This window comes from Oncorhynchus kisutch, linkage group LG2, assembly GCF_002021735.2.
Source record: "Oncorhynchus kisutch isolate 150728-3 linkage group LG2, Okis_V2, whole genome shotgun sequence".
NCBI classification, from domain to species: domain Eukaryota; kingdom Metazoa; phylum Chordata; class Actinopteri; order Salmoniformes; family Salmonidae; genus Oncorhynchus; species Oncorhynchus kisutch.
In genome coordinates, this window is record NC_034175.2 from 40,083,332 (window position 1) to 40,104,742 (window position 21,411).

The 21,411-nt window shown below is 40.0% G+C and overlaps 1 protein-coding gene across 1 annotated transcript; it reads right to left on the reverse strand.

Moving 5' to 3' along the window:
- Positions 1-1,559: 1,559 nt before the first annotated feature.
- Positions 1,560-21,077, reverse strand: LOC109865853 (chondroitin sulfate synthase 2). Its single transcript, XM_020454331.2, has 4 exons — positions 20,516-21,077; positions 14,805-15,369; positions 9,605-9,787; positions 1,560-8,986 (listed from the first exon to the last, which is right to left on the reverse strand). Exons 1-4 carry the CDS (start codon positions 20,794-20,796, stop codon positions 7,724-7,726), a joined length of 2,292 nt encoding a protein of 763 aa, XP_020309920.1. The 5' UTR covers positions 20,797-21,077; the 3' UTR covers positions 1,560-7,723.
- Positions 21,078-21,411: the final 334 nt, after the last annotated feature.

Genomic DNA, 21,411 nt, shown 5'->3' on the forward strand with positions numbered 1-21,411 from the left:
GTCGGTCTGTGATTTGCTGTGTGTACAGCATACATGTTTGGCTCGTCTGAGAATGTGTCCATAGAATTCTGAAATAATTTGGTATGTAATATCACAAATAGTAGTTGCAAATGACATCTGTGCATATTACAGTGGAACTAAATGGTGGCTGTGTAGCTGGAGTTGACCTTACTTGATTTCCCCAATTGACGACATTTTGTACATTACCATTACTAAATTTGCCACTCTGCTCGTTCGTTCACTGAATTTCGCTCTTCTCGGCTTGTTCAGGTTCGCAATACTGTTGACATATTGTATATTCACACAATCAAAATCAATTCTCTGTAATAACAAATTTGTGTATTGCGAAATTTCTCATTTTGGTCTGAATGTTCCACATGACAGCAATAGGGGTTTCATTGAGTGAAATGGCATTGCGGCATGCACCGTTACACTGTCGACAGCTCAAGATGAAGAACGGATCAGAGCAATTCTATCAAACAGTATGACACCAATGGAAATTCACTCAGATTTACAGGAGAATGCTGAAGACGTTTTGTTCAGAAGTCTGCTATTGTAACTGTTTATTCTGTTAGAACACATTTTATAAATGTTATGGTTAAGTACAAATATTAAAGTTTAGATTGGTACATTAAAATGCCTCATATGATCTATTGTAAATGCACTTTTTCTTTGCCTTCGTCACTTTGTTCTTGAGCTTTAAGGAGCTTTAGCCGTCAGGTATTTGTATTAATAATCACTGCGACTGTTGTCAAAATCATTTCAGAGAGAAAGGAGAAGACAACTTACGTTGCTCATACATTTACAACAGGTTGAGTGTGACTCAACCGTTTCTCTGCAAAGCATCAACGTGAAACAAACAAGAGCGTTTTCGATAACAAGTTGGTGTAACTAATGTGAAAGTTGAACAGCTCACCTAAAAAGGGGGCATCCCAAATGGCCAACCTATTCCCCGTGTATTGCACTACCCATAAGGCTCTGGTCAAAAGTAATGAACTATATAGGTAATAGGTTGCCATTTGGGACACAACCCTCAAGTCTGAATTCTTCAGATGAACCCTTCCTTGTGGGAGGAGAAAGTCCAAAATGGAGTGCAACAATAATGACATACAATTTGATCCCAGCTGCCATATAGTTAGGTGGTTCCACAGCATGCCTGGGGGTGGTATGCATTGGGCCCTTGAAATACACCCACTATAAATATAATTTAGCGTTTCACATTTTTCCCAAACAAATTTTAAAATAACATTTGATACAAGACAATGTAAAAATAAGATTGAGAATATACCAAATATAATACAGTGTACTGCCTTTGAAAGTGTGGTTTTAAACATTTAAAAACAGAAGAAATTGGGTCGTAGCACACACTTTTCGCAATATTGACACAAGCCAACGTTTGGCCGTGGCTGAATGATTATGTGCTCTTTTGCTGACACCTAAAGGACAACTTTGGCTTTGTTGGCTCCACTGCCTCAATCTGATGTTCCGCTCACTATTTATCCACGCTAGGTCATCACCAAACTACACATTAAAAAAAAGAAGGAAATAAGACAAAATGCTCATACTGAAATAGTTTATTTCAAAATGACAATAATTCACAGTTCATTGTAGATTTCAGTATACCATTGAGTGTTTTATCTACATAATGACTCATTTGGATTAATATGCCATGCTAAATCTTTGTAACAAAAGACTCACCAATGAGTATTTTGGTTTTCTGTTGGTAGGGAAGAACTGTTCTGTATTTGTGTAACAAATGTCCTAAGATGGGAGGGGGGGGGGCAAAACATCACAGTTTGTACTGTACATAGGACCCTTTGATATATATCTTGATAGCATTGGGCCAGCTGCTTTAAAAAGGGAGGATATGGATTTAATTTCTAACCTGCCACAGTTTCTCAAGTCAATGAGTAATGGCTTTGGTTAACACTACCATTAGAAACATACTACAGTGCACTGGACACTTCAAATTACTGGTAAATAAAAAGGATTGATCCAACTCTGAATCCAATACTTGGAATTACAGTGGTAGTAAAAAGAAAATACATTGTGTAAAATACAAAATAGGAAACGTCTATCACGCACACTATTACCATGTGTAAACAAAGCTAATAACAGAACAAATTATATCACACACGCAGAGATACAAAGCAAACAAATTGAGATCTCTATTTGAGCTTCAGCCTTCTGAATTTGCATAATGTAACCTCAAGTCTCTGGTGAAGTAGACACGCATTAAGAATTGTGGATGCAATTACAAAACCACTTGGGGAAGAAAAAAAAGAAAGACTTAAGGGAATTACGTTATTTATTTTAAGTAGGTTTTCATGTCATGATAGACTGTGTCCATTTTGTTTGTCAGTATAATACAATATAAATCTAAATGTGGTGTATTAACACACAAAACAGTAATGCAAGTTAAGTCAATGTAGTTCATGTCACATTCAGTGTTGTTACACAGGATATTTCCTTGGTATAAGTTTTAAATAAATATAATTTAGAGCATGTATTCAACTTGCAACACGTCACAAAAATGTAATCCTTGTTCTTGATTGGACAGTCAATTTTTTTGTTGTAATCTATACAGTATTGCACATATTTGACTTAAACTCACATTTCAAACTCAGGTTTCTAGTACCTGCTGCATCCACTCAAAAGGCCTCTGGTTGCACAATACTGAGCGGGAATTGGGGTGTGCTTGATAGCAAACCATTAGATATTGAGGGCTACAATGTGATACCATTTAAATACATATAATAATAATAATAATAATAATAATAATAATAATAATAATAATAATAATACTTATCAACATGATTTTTTTTTTTTTTTAACTTCCATAAATGTTGCAGGGAAATATCAAATGTAATTTCAAACTACCTACACTACCGGTCAACATTTTTAGAACATCTAATCATTCAAGGGTTTTTCTTAATTTTTACTATTTTCTACATTGTAGAATAGTGAAGACATCACAACTATGAAATAACACATATGGAATCACTTAGTAACCCCCCCAAAAAAGTGTTAAAAAATATGAGATTCTTCAAAGTAGCCAACCGTTGCCTTGATGACAGCTTTGCACTCTTGGCATTCTCTCAACCAGCTTCACCTGGAATGATTTTAACAGTCTTGAAGGAGTTCCCACATATGCTGAGCATTTGTTGGCTGCTTTTCCTTCACTCTGCAGTGCAACTCATCCCAATTTGTTTGAGGTTGGGGGATTGTGGAAGCCAGGTCACCTGATGCAGCACTCCATCACTCTCCTTCTTGGTCAAATAACCCTTACACAGCCTGGAGGTTTGTTGGGTCATTGTCCTGTTGAAAAACGAAATTATAGTCCCACGAAGCGCAAACCAGATGGGATGGTGTATCACTGCAGAATGCTGTGGGAGCCATGCTGGTTAAGTGTACCTTGAATTCTAAATATATCAGAGTGTCACCTGAAAACTACTCTCACACCATAACACCTCATCCATCATGCTTTATGGTGGGAAATACACATGCTGAGATCATTCGTTCACCCACACCATGTCTCACAAAGACAAGGCGGTTGGAACTAGAATTCTCCAGTTTGGACTCCAGAACAAAGGACCAATTTCCACCGGTCTAATGTCCATTGCTTGTGTTTCTTGGCCCAAGCAAGTCTCTTCTTATTGGTGTTCAATTCGACCATGAAAGGCCTGATTCACAGCTGATGTTGAGATTAGATGTGTCTGTTACTTGAACTCAGAAGCATTTATTTGGGCTGCAATTTCTGAGGCTAGTAACTAATGAACTTATCCTCTACAGCAGAGCCAACTCTGGGTCTTACATTCCTTTGCCAGTCCTCGTGAGCCAGTTTCATCATAGTGCTTGATGGTTATTGCAACTGGACTTGAAGAAACTTTCAAAGTTCTTGACATTTTCCAGATCACTTTCAGACACGAAGGTCAGTCAATGATGGACTGTTTATTTATCTTTGCTTATTTGAGCTGTTCTTGCCATAACATGGAATGCTCTTTTACCAAATAGGGCCACCTTCTGTATACCCCCCCCCCCCCCCCCCCCCCAACACAACTGATTGGCTCAAATACATTAAGGAAAGAAATTCCACAAATTAACAAAGGCACACCTGTTAATTGAAATGCATTCCAGGTGACTACCTTGTGAAGCTGGTTGAGAGTCAAGAGTGTGCAAAACTGTCAAGGCAAAGGGTGGGTATTTGAAGAATCTCAAATATATTTTGATTTGTTTAACATGATTCCATGTGTGTTACGTCATAGTTGATGTGTTCACTATTATTCTACAATGTATAAAATAGTACAAATGAGTAAGTGTTCTAAAAACTGACTGGTAGTGTATATTCTGATGCAATAGAAATGTAATGTAACAATGTTGACTGCCAACTTCTACAGTACATACCACAATTTAATTAATTTGACCTTTATTTAACTAGGCAAGTCAGGTAAGAACAAATTCTTATTTTTAATAACTGCAGTCTTTTTCAACTGATACCTACTTTAAAATATTGAGATTACATGTGTGTAACACACCGAAACCAACAACTACTGTGAACTAGTCCAGTCAGAGCTAGCCCAAGTTCAAACACTGCTCTATCGGTGCACAAAAAAAATACATCACTTTCTCTATGGAAGAGCGGGCATGGGGTGCCATCTGAAATTGTGTTTTTATTTTATTTAAGTAGGCAAGTTAGTTAAGAACAAATAATTAATTACAAATTATTAATTACAAAGAGGGCCTAGGCACAGTAGGTTAACTGCCTTGTTCAGGGGCAGAACGCCAGATTTTGACCTTGCCAGCTCGGGGATTCGATCAAGCAACCTTTTGGTTACTGGCCCAACGCTCTAACCACTAGGCTACCTGCCACTCCGTCTGACTTTTCTGCCGCTCTTTCGGCGCGGAACGGGTGAAGAGCGTATCCGTTTCATGGAGCGCAAGAGCAATTATTCCCCTGTCGGGAGAAATTGGCACGCAGGTTGTTGGTCACGTTAGAACAGACCCAGGGTCTGTTTCTGTGGCGGCCGAAACGCTAAGGCTCATGGTTAGTCGTTTTTGGTGATCTTTGAAACCCGACGGCAAAAACACAACTTCTCAACACGGACAATTCTTCTTAATCTTACGCCACTTCGATTACTTTTTCGTAGCAGGTTATGAGAATTTACACAGCAGGGTGGGAGATTTAAGGTAGCAAGTAAGGAGCCTGAGGAAAAGGGTTAGCGAACATGCTCTCCTAACCTGGTACGAAAATCACTTTAGAGTGTGTCCCTTCTCGACACAGAGGTTGAAACATTCATAACCGATGGGCACTACAACGTACAGATGTATTTGCAATCTCGGGGGGGAAAATATAACATACGTTGCACAGTAATATAGCTAACATCATGGTTTATATTAAGTTTGAGGAGACTGGGAGACAGGAAATCTGAAGACACCCTGCGTTAACCGAGTAGGGATGAGTAAATTAGCACGCAACGGACGTAAAAGCTCTATATTTAACCAGAGATCACTTTTTTTTCTCCAAATAGACCACTGTAAAACTAAGGCAAGTGACATTTTGTCTTTAGACAACGTTCAAATTTGCCTCGACTCTTGTGTTCCATATGAACATGTGCATTTGCTGTGTACAACAAAAAAAGAAACCAAGCATCACACATTTCTTCTCCAAATTCCCTTTCCCCTACATGTCTCGTATGTGGAGGGATCCGATCCCGCCACACGAGCTCCCGTTGGGCCTACAGAAACAAATGCCTATAAAACACTTATCTAACGGATTGGATACACAAGCTACATTCCATGCCAAATGAACACAGTTACAAATTCAAAATGGACTGGTTGATTGAAGTTGATAAATGTGTTCCAGGAACGAGATGCAGTTTTGGAATAGTTGTGCCCTGACTATTTCCGCTTAAGTTACTTTGCGAACTGTTAGTGCCATTTAGAATTTGTTAGCCTAGGCTATAACCCCCCTAAACATACATGTTCCACACTTAACATCTGCAAAACATTAGTTTGATGACGACAAAGAGCGTATTTTCATCTGAATAAACAAGTATATGCCTACTCGACAAACAGATGTGGCCATAATGCATCACCATGCAGTGTTCAATGTGAGTGTTCATCCATTATTAAGAAACGTGTCAAATGATCACTGGTGATAACTGTTCGACATGCAATGCGCATCACTTTGCACTGGCAACTTTTTTTTCCAGTTGGAAAAATATTCTGTTCCATTTTATTCTGTTATATTACATCGTTTTTAAAATGTATTTTAAACTATGAAATATGTGTTTTGACTGTGATAAGGGCTCGGGAAATAAGAGCGTATTGTCTGCTAAATTAACAAAAGGCTAAGCCATTGAACAGCCACAGGGTTCTACAAGCAAGCGCAAATGCGAAGGTTACTGCCTTTTTGAAGATTGTGTTCCATGATATGATATAACCAGTTGATATTACGGCTTCAATAAATTAATTTTAAAATGGCACTTGCATTTTTGTTTTAATATATAGGGCAATTAGGATTTGGGTTATTTGAGTACTCGAAGAAAAAGGGGTCTACGAACATTCAACAATTGTAAAATGCCCATCCCTATAATATACACATTAAACCGATCATATTCACCGTTTCAAACATTATCTTCCGCGCTGCATAGGTGTGGGAATCGTCTGTTATTGTCCTTTTTGTCCAATGCACTTCTTTAAAACAAGAGGTGTTGTGCCTGAATTCGACCCAAAGCCTACAAGGAAGTCTGTAGTGTTGAAAGCGGTTGTAGTATGAAACCAATCAGTATGTCAAGCAAAACCTTTCAACCTCTTAATTTCTATTCCATTCGATTAACCAAAAGTTCAGCGTCTGAACTGTGCGTTAGCCTCTCAACAAGGACTCTCACAAAATATCGTCAGACAAACGTATCTGACCAGGGGTGTATTCAGAGTTAAAACATTCAGAACGTTGCATATATAAATGTAATGGATAAAGATGACATAATTCCCTATTCTAAATAAGAGACAATCATATGAAGAGGCTCTACATCTACAGGCTTGTTTGTGATGTCACCTATGGAGACCTACAGTACCAACACATACCATCCAATCCTCTCAACCCAACATTAATCTCATTCTGCATCTGATGACGTCAGTGCCGTAAAGCTTCCTTCCCGTTAACATGCGAGTAGAGTGAATCTATATTGCAGATGCCAGCTCATTAATTCAAATGTGAGAAGTGTAATGTGAAAGGAAGGGACTCAAATATTGATTAAATGTATTAAATGTAAAAAAATCTCTACTTATTTTGCTTGATATGATAACGGACATGAAAATACAAGAGGACTGACGGACGTTTAAAATGTTTTTAAAAAAGGCACACAGATGTGCTTTAGTAGTGATTACTAAACTGCAAATGACCAAGCATCAAAAGCTGTGCAGGTTTAAAGCCATACCCTCAAGAGCCACAAAGGTATGTAGAACTTTTGTAACATGTCAAAATAATGAGATGAACAGCATGACCACCAAATCCGAATGTTTAAACCACTTTTCGTTCCACCATCGTTTTCTGTATGGACAGCACATTTTTATTGTAAACATTTAGTAAAAAAAAAAAAAGGTTTCCGCTTAGGAATGTACTGCATTAGTTTTAAAACAAACACACACGCATACACACATCACACTCACGCATACACACAATCACACACATACTAGGTCAAGTTTCTAAGGGGGCTGGTGATCAAGTGCTATTTCCTTGCTCGTGTTCAAATAACAGCATGGCGAGCTGGGAACGTGATCCCAGGCCATCCAGGTTGCTCTGGACACACCTGTGGTAGATGTCCTCACTGAGCTGCGGGTTACAGGCCTGGTAGTGGTACTTCTGGTGCAGAGCCGGCTCCACAGCCCTGAACACATGCAGGGTGGAGTACCTGACAAACATGTCGTAGATATCCAAGGTCTCCATGATCTCCTCATTCTCCTGCACGTCGGAGGCCATGCGCGTGCGCGTCACCATGTAGTCGGAGTTGTAGAAGCACGCCTCCTCGAAAGAACTGCGGTCAAAGTGTCCGGCGTCCTTGACCAGGTCTACTGTGGGTGGGGGCTCCTGGTTGTGGAAGGCAATGTCTGGGTTGTAGTCCTGGAAGTGGATCGGGAAGAATACCTGCCAGTTGTTGATGGAGTTCATGCGGCAACGGTTGAGGAACTCGGAGTTGACGTTGGTGTTGACGTTGGTGATGAAGAACAGCGTGTCTACTGGGTGCTTCTTGGAAATTATGTCCATGAACTTGATTTGAGAAGGGGTTTCTGTCTTGACACTTATCCACAGGATCTTCACTGCCGGATACTTGCGTTCGTATGCATTGATCTGCGCTTTAACACTGGTGAATATGTCATTCTGGTTGACCTGCTGGGCCTCGAATGGGTCGTAGATAAACAGTAAAGTCAAGATGGCGTTGTCACTGGTCTCAAACAAATTTGTGGCAAACACTTCTAGAAAATGGTTGACGGCACCCCGTTCCTGAAAAGTCAACGGCAAGATGACGTGAACCCTGGTGGCCTCTGTGACGTAAGGCATGGGGATGATCTCAATGCGACTCAGGGGACGCACCAGGTGGACCCTCTTGGTGATGGAGCGACTGCGGCCCTTCTGGTTGACCACCTCCAGCTGCAGGTCCAGGGTGTACTCCATGCCCCGAGTGGGGTCGAAGCGGCGGTAGCCGTTGATCAGCTGCTGCTTCTTCAGGTGGAGGACAGGCTTGTACTTCTTGTTCAGCTCCCCCATGGCTCTCTCGATGACGTCGGCCACGTCCAACCGATCAATGCCACGCAGTTCACACTTGGGGGAGCCGTCAATGCATGAATAGACCTGCTCCTCTGTGAAGTAGTCCCATCGGATGACCTCAAAACGGGACTTCGGCTCAAACGTAGGATTGATCCCAACGGGCCACTGGGCGCTCCGGTTGCCATCAAAAGCCACTTTGCTCACATTCTTTATCTCTGCCTGTGGACACATGAGATGTACAGATATACAAATAAAAACCTCTAAAGTCAAACTGACAATGATACTGTACTGCTACAATTGAAGAGATTCTCCAGTACTTTCGTATGTTTCAGCCAGTAGTTCTGAAAGTAGTGCTCACGAGCCAAAAGTGGTCTCAGAAAATTGCATACTACGTCACATGCAGATATTTGCACAACATCCTCTCTCTCTCTGCTGTGTGTACATCTTGTTAGCTGTCACTCAAATGGCGAGGGGCTGAATCTCATTGGCATGAACTCAAATTGCTAGGGAGCTGGCCCACGTGGGGAACATTTTTGGGAAAATGGCACCGCAAGGCTTCCAGAAAACTTTCAAAACTAGGGAATTATGCATGAATGAACTACACAACTCATCTAGCCCAAAGCAGGAGGTTTAAAAAATACTAGTTGGCAAAGTTCCCAAGCATATCTTTAAATGCCCCTTATGTCCAACCAAGAGAACAGTCATTCACAAAACAAATATTCAACTGAAATAAGCCTTCAGCGCTCAATGTTAAATGAAAACAGACAGGGGAGACTGACTGCATCGGTGTTCACTGGACAAAGGATGCTTTGTGGCGTTCAGGATTAGATCGTTTACCTGCAACTTCTCGATCTCATCGTATGTCCTCCGAAGTTCGATTTCAGTGAAGTGTTTGTGTAGTCTGTACATCTGCTCAGGGTCAGATACCGGGTGGACAGTAAAGGCATTATTAAACTGCACATTCTTCACCTTACTCGGATCAGAGTTCTTGCCCATCTCGTAATGGTAGTACTGCAGCCCCTGAAAACAAAACAAAAATGTACATACAGTGCCAGCAAAGGTTTGGACACACCGACACATTCCAGGGTTTTTATTTTTTACTATTTTCTACATTGTAGAATAAAGAAGACATCACAACTATGAAATAACACATATGGGGGTTATCTTCTGCATACCAACCCTCGTCACAACAACGGATTGGTTCAAACGCATTAAGGAAAGAAATTCCACAACTTAAAGGCACACCTGTTAATTGAAATGCATTCCAGGTGACTACCTCGGGTTGAGAGAATGCCAAGAGCGTGCAAAGCTGTCATTAAGGCAAGGCAAATAATTTAAGACTTTTTGGGGTTACTACACGATTCCATGTGTTATTTCATAGCTGATGTCTTCACTATTATTCTACAATGTAGAATATAGTAAAAATAAAGAAACTCTGGAATGAGTAGGTGTGTCCAAACGTTTGAATGGTACTGTACATTTAGCAAAGTGGTAACATGGGAAATTGGGTGAAAACAAACAGAAGACTGAGTTAAGTCTTTGGGTTCCATTTAATCAAATCTAAGGCAAATGGTAAATGTTAGCACTGTCAATAGTGCTATATTCTTGGTATTTTCACAGCTGGAATTATGGCTGTAGTGGCGGGAAAGGCCTGGGTTTTGATGAATAAATAAGTTGTAGGTGGAGGCTTGACCCCTCACTGGCCAATCAGAACCTGCTCCATGGCTAAATAGGTGGTTGCTTCAAGTTGTGCATTTACGGTCTTTTATGTATTGCGTTGTCATCAACACTGATTTGAATGTTAGTTTGTTATAGCCTACTTTGTTAAATAGCCTACAAAAACTAAATATATGTAGGCCTGTCCCATATTTGCTAAATATGTTGAACATGTTCGCAAGGCACATTGTTCTAAGAAGTAATTGCACGGCTTCAATATGGAAATGTATTGTTGAACATAGCATTTTTCATTGATATATTGGCTAGGCCAACTGTAAAATAGCATTACGTCTGCCATGTCTCAATGATGGACATGCCAAATAGTCAATAAGCAAGATTAAAGACACTACCGATACGGCTTAAAAAGCGAGTGAACGATTATAAAATCAAAAACAACTTGTTTTAAATAGGCCGTCTAAATATAGTTACAGCCACAATAACGGCTCCCTGCGAGGACAAAATAAATGAGGCAATGTAGACGACAGAGGGTTTTACGCACTTACAAAACTTTTCATAGGAGATCCAAATTCAATATAAAGAGGGGGTAATGTCCCCTCATCATTATAGGCTACACATCCACTCTACAGATAGGAGCGGTCTGCTATTTCTGGAGAAGTGCGAATGCTAAATTGCATCGCATGCGAGCCATGGACGTTCTCACCATGAAGCCAAGGACGTTGAATCATCCTAATAAAAAGTTTGGTTTTTAATTAAAAATATATAAATAAATACGAGGGCCACCGACCGACATATGTACATAGGAGGTTTAACATGTCCAAAATAATAATGGGAGCTGGCTGAAATAACTTATCCACTCACTGTTTTAATGCTTCCAAATTTGATCTTTAAGTAAAGCTGTGGGTGATTAAGGTTTATTTCAAAGCAGTCTCGCTAGTCAAACCCTTTATTGATATTCTGCTACCAAAAACAAACTGCCTTCTGAGGGGGAGGGGAGGCTATGCTCGTTTTTTTTAAATCAACTTAAAAATGTAAAATGTTTTAGGTTTCTAAATGCCAGGGTTACCAGCGCAAAATGCAAATTTCCCCTCTTGTCACAGGAGCGTATGGGCACGGTGCGTCACGGCTGAATAGGTTTGTGCTCCCGCCCTCAAATTCCATGTCATTACCATCCATGTTACCGCGAAGACCGGCTTTTTCGTTGGTCTTAAAATCTCCCCCTTTGTGCTCCATGAAATTTTCATTTTTGAAGACACAAGTCAAATATTGCTACCCCTCCCACCTCAGTGCAAGAGAGCCGATGTTAGACAGATAAATTGCCGAACCTCACGCATGCCGAAATGACCAACTAACGTGCGTTTGACACTTGCGGCCTCAGTGAAAGCTGGAAATAGAGCCCTGTGTAATTATTTACTAGTGACGGTTGAAAGCTGATAGAATTGTTTACTTGGAAATGGATTTGGAAGCTTTCCTATCTATTTGGATGGAGTAAATGAATGTAGGGGAGATATGGGGTGCTTTCAAAGAGAAGGTATGAAGAAAAAAATAAAAGAGAATGTGTCAGACAGTGAATCAGTTTTAGTCCACCTAAGGCAATTTAGTCATCTTTCCTCACTAAAACAGCATTTCAGAGTGATAGACATTTAGCCCTGATGATGCCCCACTATCAAACATTGGTCCTCTGACATGTTTTAGAAAAACTTTTCTTAGCGGCTGTTTCACTAGCAGTTTCCAAACCCATTGACCCTTACAGCCCGTATCGGTCATAGCAAAAGGGAGAGTAAAGGCTTCTTTTTGAGCAACAACTTTCTGTACTAAGAGTTCCGACAACCATTGTATTACAGATCCTAACAACATGTAAGAGTAAAGCACTTTAGATTGTATTTTTTTTCTTCTTCAATTAATGAAATAAAAATACACATAGCCCACCGGTTCAAATGCTCTGCAGACCCTCCAGCGGGTGGTGAAGACGGCCCAGTACATCACTGGGACGATACTTCCACCCATCCAGGACATCTACTCAAAACAACTCCTAAGGAAGGGACTCCACACAGACCTATTGGAACATGAGGTCTGATAGTTTCAATCTACAAGCCTTTACACTGCTGAACACTTGAACTGGACTGACCACCTGCTCTATTGTACTAAAAATAGTTCCTTCCTGTATTATACTTGTGCTAAAATGTTTTCTATTCTTCTGCCATTTTACTTTGTTGTATTCTTTTACTATTTCTTATTGATGTTGCATTGTCGAGAAGGAACCTGCAAGTAAACGTTTGGACGATGTATACCTTGCCTATCCCGTACTTATAGCTAATAAAACTTGAAACAACTTCTGTCCAAACAATTCATGGTTTAACAAACTTTTAGAAATGGCTTCATAGGAAAAACACTACTGGAATGTATGGTGTCACAGCCTAAGAGGAATCAGTGTACGAACACCCACATTACCATAAGTAATAGGACCACTTAAGAGGCACTATGCAGAAATCGCTCCGCCATTTCTAGGTTGCTAAAAGTCTACTGTATGTTCGCCTAATTTCAGTGTGACAAAACAAGCAAGTATAGTGTACAGTAGATAATCATTGTACCATCTAAACCGCTGGTGAAATATTTCCCATGAACAAATTACTATTATTTTTTCCCCCACTAATTTACAAAACAAAGTAAAAGCAAAACCTTAAGCACATAGAACAGATCCACCGCCTTAGACTAGCTTTCGATGAGCATGACAGATCTATAACTCACATTTCTATGCGAATTTGGTCAGGTTGCCCAAAAAGGTACATATTCCAGCTTTAATCTAAAGAGACAATTCGGAAGAAAGCATTTATCCAATCTGATCAAGCTATTAAAATAACAAATAATGAAATCGCATGAACAGAGGTCACCAACCGTCGGACTGAAATTAATTGCTAAGGTCTAAAGAATCAATGTCACTTCGACACAACTGATAACTGTTACAAATACAGTTGTGGAATGGGAGTTGTACTTCCACGTAACACTCTCCCATGTTTTTTCATCTGACTTTTCCCCTACTTCTCCTTTCTCCCTCCTGGAGTTGTGCTGGCCCTAAGGCAAGATGACCACGCAGCAGTGAAACAGGCCCTCCGTTTCTGTTCCAATACACACTCTTAAACAAGATGGTTTCCTGCTCAAATGCGACCATAGGAGAAGAAAAAAATGGAAGCCCAATTAAAAGAGGGTATAGAACGTAACACGCCACAGAAAAAAGTTTAGGCAAACTCAAACTGTCTTGCATTAACTACTCATTATGTAAAAAATATAAAAAAACGTCGAAATAGTATTGCGGTAGAATGGTGTATAACTGGTGATATTGCTGGAACAAATGCAGGTGGCCACACTATGGGCCAAAACGGGTAACATATACAAACAGATTAAATCAATGTAGTTATCGAAGGTGCAGTCTTTAAACTGTCACTTGGACAAGCAGTGTGACTGTGACAGGGCTCCACTGGGTCCCTGACTGTCAGTGCAGAACAGGAGAAGCAAAGCTCCCCGTCACAGCAGAGGGAACAAGCACCCTCAGGGGCCCCAGTGTGAAGACGGGCAAATCTGTCTCTACAGAGAATGCAGTGCTAAAACACCGATGGTGTTACAACTATGTTTTAGCACTAATAAATGGTGCAACATGCTTTATTCTATAGATGTCACTAGTATACACTTTAAGGAGACTACTTTTTAACTACACATGTAGTTTGGAAATAAAATATTCTAACGTGAGGCTGGTGGATCTTGAAAGATGTTTTGATGTGTTAGTATATGGCCTTCAATTTTATTTATTTTTTACAATATGGTGTGCGTGTGTCTCAAGCGATTACGGAGCAGGAACCAGCCGACTACACTGACAGATAATGAGTCAAGTTTATGAGGCGTCATGAAGTCAGGCTCCCATTTCATCTTTTTGGGGGAGATGCCAGTGAAAGGCAATTGACTTGTAGTTTCTATTCAAGAGCAGACCTGGGTTCAATTCTTGAGCGTCCACTTTTGTGACTATACATTGGTTCTATTGTACTGGACGAACTAAAATCAAGCGCAGCGCAAATATTTGACATTATTCAACACGGGTCTGCTTTGTTGACACAAGAAACGTTCACTTACTGAGAAACACTTGGGGATGCTTTTTTGGGCACAGATTAAGCCTAGTCGGGGCCTTAAAAAAAACTGAATAGAGAATCTCCTTACTGAATAGAGGATCTCCTTTAAACATGCTTCTTATTCTAGGACTAGGCCTAATCTATTTCCGGAAAACAGTCTCTTGGTCAAAGGGATCATAAACCCATGGAACAGAACTCTCTTCGTGGAACTCGTCTGTACAAGACAGTAGCAATACGTAGCCTACCTCATGCTCAGCCACACAGTTGGTGTTGGCATAATCAATGATGCATCTGCCCAGCCACTCGTCAGGCCTGGCGCTCAGGATGTCATTCCTACAGTTCTCCAGGAAGGGTTTGAGCCGGAGCAGCAGGGTACGGGACAGGAGGTATCCGAACCCACCGTAGCAGTACCTCCCCTCCATCTCCCCACCTATAAACTCCTCAGGGCTGCCCATGTAAAGCTCCCGGTCTATGCTCAGGTGATCCACCAGCTGTTGGATCCGGTCTGCCTCGGTGTAGGTGTCGTCCTGGGCCAGGTAGAACCAGTCATACTCATGGATGTAGTGCTCCAAGATGTACTTGATGGTCTGGAAAATGTTCCATATGAGCCTCTCGTCCCCATGGGTGACCACGAACATGCCGTGGGGCACTTTGCGGTTGCGCATGCCGGTGAAGAAGACCACAGTGTCCAGGTGGTGGCTGATGGTGCGGTTCACGGCCACTCCCAATGTGTTGATGGTGCTTTTGGACGTCATGATCCCTACGAAGAGGCGCTGCCGGATCCCCAGCTCTGTACTGATGTACTTAGCCCTGGAAAACATACACACTCATTAAAATATATTTTTTTAAAGACGCAATCCTTAAATTGAAAACATTGTCATCCCCAAAACACAGTTTCAGTAAAAAGCTGAGGGATGAGGCTGGAGAAATGGGACCTAGGCTATGGATGCAAAGACCGATCATCCGTGATATCAAAATGGTATTAAAAACAGTGGTCATTTACATTGTTTACAAAACATTGGAGTTTATTTTTTGGTGTACGACAGTTGTACTAAGCTCACGAGGCATTTGTGTTATATTCTTCAAGAATCAGATGGGTACTTATCAATCCAAAAAAATGTATGTAGCAACTATGGATCGGAACTTTAAGCGATTGCTGCTATTTTCAAATGGGAGAAGTTTAATCTAGAGAATCAAGTACACAAAAACAGACTAAACAGAGATTTTGTACATATTTTTAGAGTTCCTAGCAAAAGTATTCAGAACCTTTGGATTTCTTCACATTATGTGTTACAAAGTGAGATTACAATTGATTTGTCATTTTTTGGCAACAATTTATACAAAATACTAATGTCCAAGTGGAAGGGAAAACTTGAACATTTAATAGATGAATAGAAATTAAAATAGCAAATGTATAGTCGTTGCATAAGCATCCAGCTCCCTATGTCAATACATGTTAGAAACACATTTGGCATTGATTACAGCTGCGAGTCAACATGGGTAAGTCTATACTATATGAGCTTTGCACACCTGGATTGTGCAATATTTGCCCATTATTTTATTTTTTATTATTCAAGCTGCCAGAATTTAAGTCTTATCAAATATTTTCAAGCAGATATAGAGTCATGTGAAAAGTAAGTACACCCCCTGGAAAGTATATAGATATTTTTTTACATATTTGGACATGCATATGAGCTAAATTCCCACCACATTCATTGAAAGGTAACCCAATTTAACAAACCACACACAAGAAAATTCACTTTGAAAATGTTACGCAATTAAAATAAACAAATGCATTTTACTTATGAAGAAAAAGTTAGTACACCCCTACCTTTACCATCATATAAAATGGCTAAAATTAGAACCAGGTGCACCAAAACAGGTGCAAGTGATTAGAAAATCATTGGAGAGAAATGTAGGCAGGTCCAGCCTTCCATAAAGATTACAAAACTTGGTCTGGTTCGGTCATAACCATATGGGTGTGTGGTAACACATCATGCCAAAAGCAAAATACCTATCCAAGGCTCTTAAAATAATAATTATTAATGCCCATGATTCTGGGAGGGGTTACAAATCCATTTCCAAGAAGTTTGAAGTACATCATTCCACTGTCCGATGGCTCATCTACAAATGGAGAAACCTCCAGGCCACTGGCAATCTACCTAGGACATGTCATCCTACCAAATTCAGCCCAAGAGCTGACTGAAATATGCTCATAGAAGTCTCTAAGAACCCCAGGGTAACATCAAGGGATCTTACAGGCCTCTCTTGCCACAATCAATGTCGAAGTATCTGTCAGAAAGAGACTGTACAAACTTGGCCTACATGGGAGGTCAGGAAGGAAGACGCCTCAAGACACGACTGACGTTTGCCAAACAACACCTGGGTAAAAGACAAAACTACTGGAACAATGTGCTCTGGACAGATGAGGTGAAGTTGTTTGGCCACAATGCCAGACACCATGTTTGGCAAAAAACGAAAGAACCTCATACCAACCATAAAGCATGGAGGCGGTGGCATTATGGTTTGGGGCTGTTTTGCTGCCTCAGGGCCTGGCCAACTTGCCATCATTGAGTCAACCATGAATTCTACGATTGTACCAGAGAATTCTTGAGAATGTTGGGCCATCTGTCAAAAAGCTGAAGCTGAACCGAACATGGATCTTGCAACAGGAAAATAATCCAAAACCCAGAAGCAAAGCTACAACAGAACGGCTCAAAAAGAAGAAATTGAGGGTTATGGAATGGCAGAGTCAAAACCCAAATCTCAATCCTATCGAAATTTTGTATGGGGACTTGAAGCGGGCCGTGCATGCAAGAAAGCCCTCAAACATGACAGTTGAAGCAGTGCTGTAAAGTAGAGTGGACAAAAATTCCTCCCAGTCAATGTAAGAGACTGATAGACAGTTAAAAGAAACAGCTACATTAAGTTATTTCAGCCAACGGGGGAAACACAAGCTATTGAAGCTAGGGGTGTACATTTGTTGATTTTTGATGATTGCAAAGTATAATCTTTCGGTGTATTTTGTAAATTAGGTTACCTTTATCTGTCAAAAGTGTTGAAGTGAAGATCACATATCCATCTGTCCAAATATGTTTAAAAATAAAAAATACATCTGGGGGTATGCCTACTTTTTCACATGACTATGTTCCACTCAGGAACATTCACCGTCTTCTTGGAAATTCCAGTGTAGATTTGGCCTTGTGTTGTAGGTGATTGTCCTGCTGAAAGGTACATTCTTCTCCTAGTCTCCAGTGTAAAGCAGACAGAAGCAGGTTTTCCTCTAGCCTGTGCTTAGCTCCATCCCATTTATTTTTATCCTTTAAAAAAAACTCCTCAGTATTTGCCAATGGCAAGCATCCCCATACCATGATGCAGCAACCACCATGCTCGAAAATAAAGAGGCAGTTCCTCTGATGTGCCGGATTTGCACCAAACATTTTTTTGGCAAAAAAAAGTGTAATCCTTTACAGGATTACTTTAGTGCCTCGTTGCATACAAGATGCAAGTTTTGGAATATTTAGGTCATTATTGTGGAGTCACTACAATGTTGTTGAGTCATCCTCAGTTTTCTACCATCACAGACATTGAACAACGTAGCTGTTCTAAAAATCACCAATGGCCTCATGGTAACATCCCTGAGCAGAAGGACGATTATCTTTGTGTCTGGGTGGTTTAATATATAAACCCCAAACAATTATTAACTTGACCATGCTTAAAAATATATTGAATGTCTAATTTGTTATTGTTACCCATCTAACAATCACTGCCCTTCTTTATGAGGCTTAATCAAAAGCTCCCGGGTCTTGGTAGTTAAATCTGTGCTTGAAATGAGGGACCATACAGATGTAGTATGTATGGGGCACAGATGAAGGGTTAATCATTTAAAAAATTCATTTCAACAGCTATCATTTCACAGAGATTCCAAATTTGACTCCTGAACTAATTTAGGTTAGTGGCTGAATACTTATGTAACAACTACATTTTATCTCTTATTTATTTTTTAAATCAAAATGACAATTACATCCATTTTAATCCCACTATGTAACAAAATGTGAAGAAATCCAAGGGGTCTGAATACTTTTGCAAGGCACTGTACATATACATAGAGTACCAGACAAATGTTTTAGAACACCTACTCATTCAAGGGTTCTATGTATTTCTACATTGTAGAATAATAATAGTGAATACATCAACACTATGAAATAACACATATGGAAACATGTAGTAACCTAAAAAGTGTTAAACAAAGCAAAATATATTTTATATTTGAGATTCTTCAAAGCAGCCACCCTTTGCCCTGACAGCTTTGCACACTCTTGGCATTCTCTCAGCCAGCTTCATGGGGTAGTCACCTGGAAAGCTACCTTCTTAAAAAGTTAACTTGTGGAATGTATTTCCTTCTTAATGTGTTTGAGCCAATCAGTAGGTGTGGTATACAGAAGATAACCCTATTTGGTAAAAGACCAAGTCCATAAATTGGCAAGAACAGCTCAACTAAGTAAAGAGAAACAACAGTCCATCATTACTTTAAGACATGAAGGTCAGTCAATACAGAACATTAAGAACTTTTAAAGTTTCTTCAAGTGCAGTTGTAAAAAAACATCCAGCACTACGATGAAAATGGCTCGCACGAGGACTGCCACAGGAAAGGAAGACCCAGAGTTACCTCTGCTGGAGAAGATAAATCCATTACTGCACCTCAGATTGCAGCCCAAATAATTGCGCCACAGAGTTCAAGTAACAGATATCTCAACATCAACTGTTTAAAGTAGCGTGATGCATCAGATTACCTGGCCTCCACAAATCACTCAACCTCAACACAATTGAGATGGTTTGGAACTGTTGGAAATGCATTCCAGGTGAAGCTGGTTGAGAGAATGCCAAGAGTTTATATGTATAGTAGTACAATTCAAAAGTTTGGACACCTACTCATTCCAGGGTTTGTATTTTTAAAAAAAACTATTTTCTACATTGTAGAATAATAGTGAAGACATCAAAACTATGAAATAACACATGGAGTCATGTAGTATCCAAAAAGAAGTGTTAAACAAATCAAAATGTATTTGAGATTCTTCAAAGTAGCCATCCTTTTCCTTGACAGCTTTGCACACGCTTGGTGTGTCTATACCAAGCGTGTGCAAAGCGGTCAAGGAAAAGGGTGGCTACTTTGAAGAATCTCAAATACATTTTGATTTGTTTAACACTTCTTTTTGGATACTACATGATTCCATGTGTTATTTCATAGTTCAAGGAGTTTTGTTTAACTTGACTATTTTCTACATCCAGGGTAATACACAACTACACCATGATGCAAAACTTGACTGTGCATCCTACGCAGGGTTAGGGAAGCACATGGCACCATATTAAATGCAATTCTCCAAATATTATTTCACATACAGTAGGTAGACTACATCAATACAATACTTTACAATAATGTGTTATGGCCCAAAATACTGTACTCTGGTAGCCGAGACTGAAGGGCACAGATAGGGCGAAGGTTGTAAAAATTAGTGATATAGTTTCAGGAATGTTGTCCTTTCACAGATGTTTCTGTTTTAGTGGTCATAATAAAAGCAGACTCCAAAACGGACTGATTTCCAATGTAATGTTATATTGTTCATCAATTGCTATCTGATGTTGTTTAAGTGTGTTTGACATCTAGGAGTTTAAAATAATGCCAAAAATGAACAACTGCCGAAGAAAGAGGTGAAAAACAACCACATGCCTAAATTAACCTAAACTCGTAATATACCGCTGAAAGACAAATTGGCAACATTGTTTTCCTGGGAAAACGGGCAATAAAATATCCATTCTGAAAAAAAGTTGTGGGGCAATAGCGTCAGACAGAAGTCAACTGGAAAAATAAGATCTAAAGTAGGCTACACTGTTGAATCATGTTTATAATAACACATTTGACCTTTTCGGGTTTCAACCATCCCTTTTGAGTGCTTACCGAAAAAGTTGCTTTGTTTGGCTTTGTTGGACTGGTTTATATGGCACTATTCTTGGCTCAAAATCTTCCTCGGCATCCACAGTCGATATCGAATTGGGTCTCCTCGCTCCTTTTGAATTCCCATCTTGGGCCAAACGTATTTCTTCACTCGCTTTCCCGTCGAGGACACAAGTTTCCTCTACCCAATTCACACTAAGTAAACTCAAGGTAAATCCCAAAGAAACACCGATAATAACCGGGCCGATCGGCCTCAGCAGAGAAATAAACATTGCAAATCTCATTTTCAACGTTGACTGTAGACTACGTCGCCAGCCTACACGCACCCTAATGTGCGACTCGTTGGGTAATTTTATGCATCAATCCGAATAGAAAACATTAGCAGCTGGTTGCATTTAAAAAGGACATTCTTCTTGACTAAAAAGATGTAGGCCTATGTAGCTTCTCCCTTGGAATTAATGCAGGATCCTTACGTGTCAGTGGTCTCTAGCTCCGCCTCAAATAAAATACACCAACGTCAGAAATACACAAGCATAGGCGTTTCCAGCACTCTTTCTGTAGCCCTCTGAATCACAGAATTGGTCAAATAAAACCCGCCGACCTCGCCCATGGCTAAATAGATCACAATACTGTGGCCTAGATAAATGTTGGTTTTAATAAAACATGAGCTGTTTTTAAGTCAATCCTTGCTTCAGCTGAAAAGCCTATTTACAGGGGTGCGCTGTCACACTAGAGGGCATCCTAGAGTCACATTCAATCTAACACAAAAGCCCAGATTTGCGGGTTAATTAAGACAAAATCAAATAATAATGATTCACGGTTGCTATGAATTATGATACACGGTTAGTGTGTGAAATAAAACAAATGTTAAGCTGCACGACTGTTCAAACATGCCCTAC

Coding starts and splice junctions, on each gene's coding strand:
- LOC109865853 (XM_020454331.2), bottom strand. CDS start 20,796: ATGAGATTTGCAATGTTTATTTCTCTGCTGAGGCCGATCGGCCCGGTT. Junction 9,788..14,804: donor ACTGTGTGGCTGAGCATGAG/GTAGGCTACGTA, acceptor TTTTGTTTTCAG/GGGCTGCAGTACTACCATTA. Junction 8,987..9,604: donor ATGAGATCGAGAAGTTGCAG/GTAAACGATCTA, acceptor ATGTGTCCACAG/GCAGAGATAAAGAATGTGAG.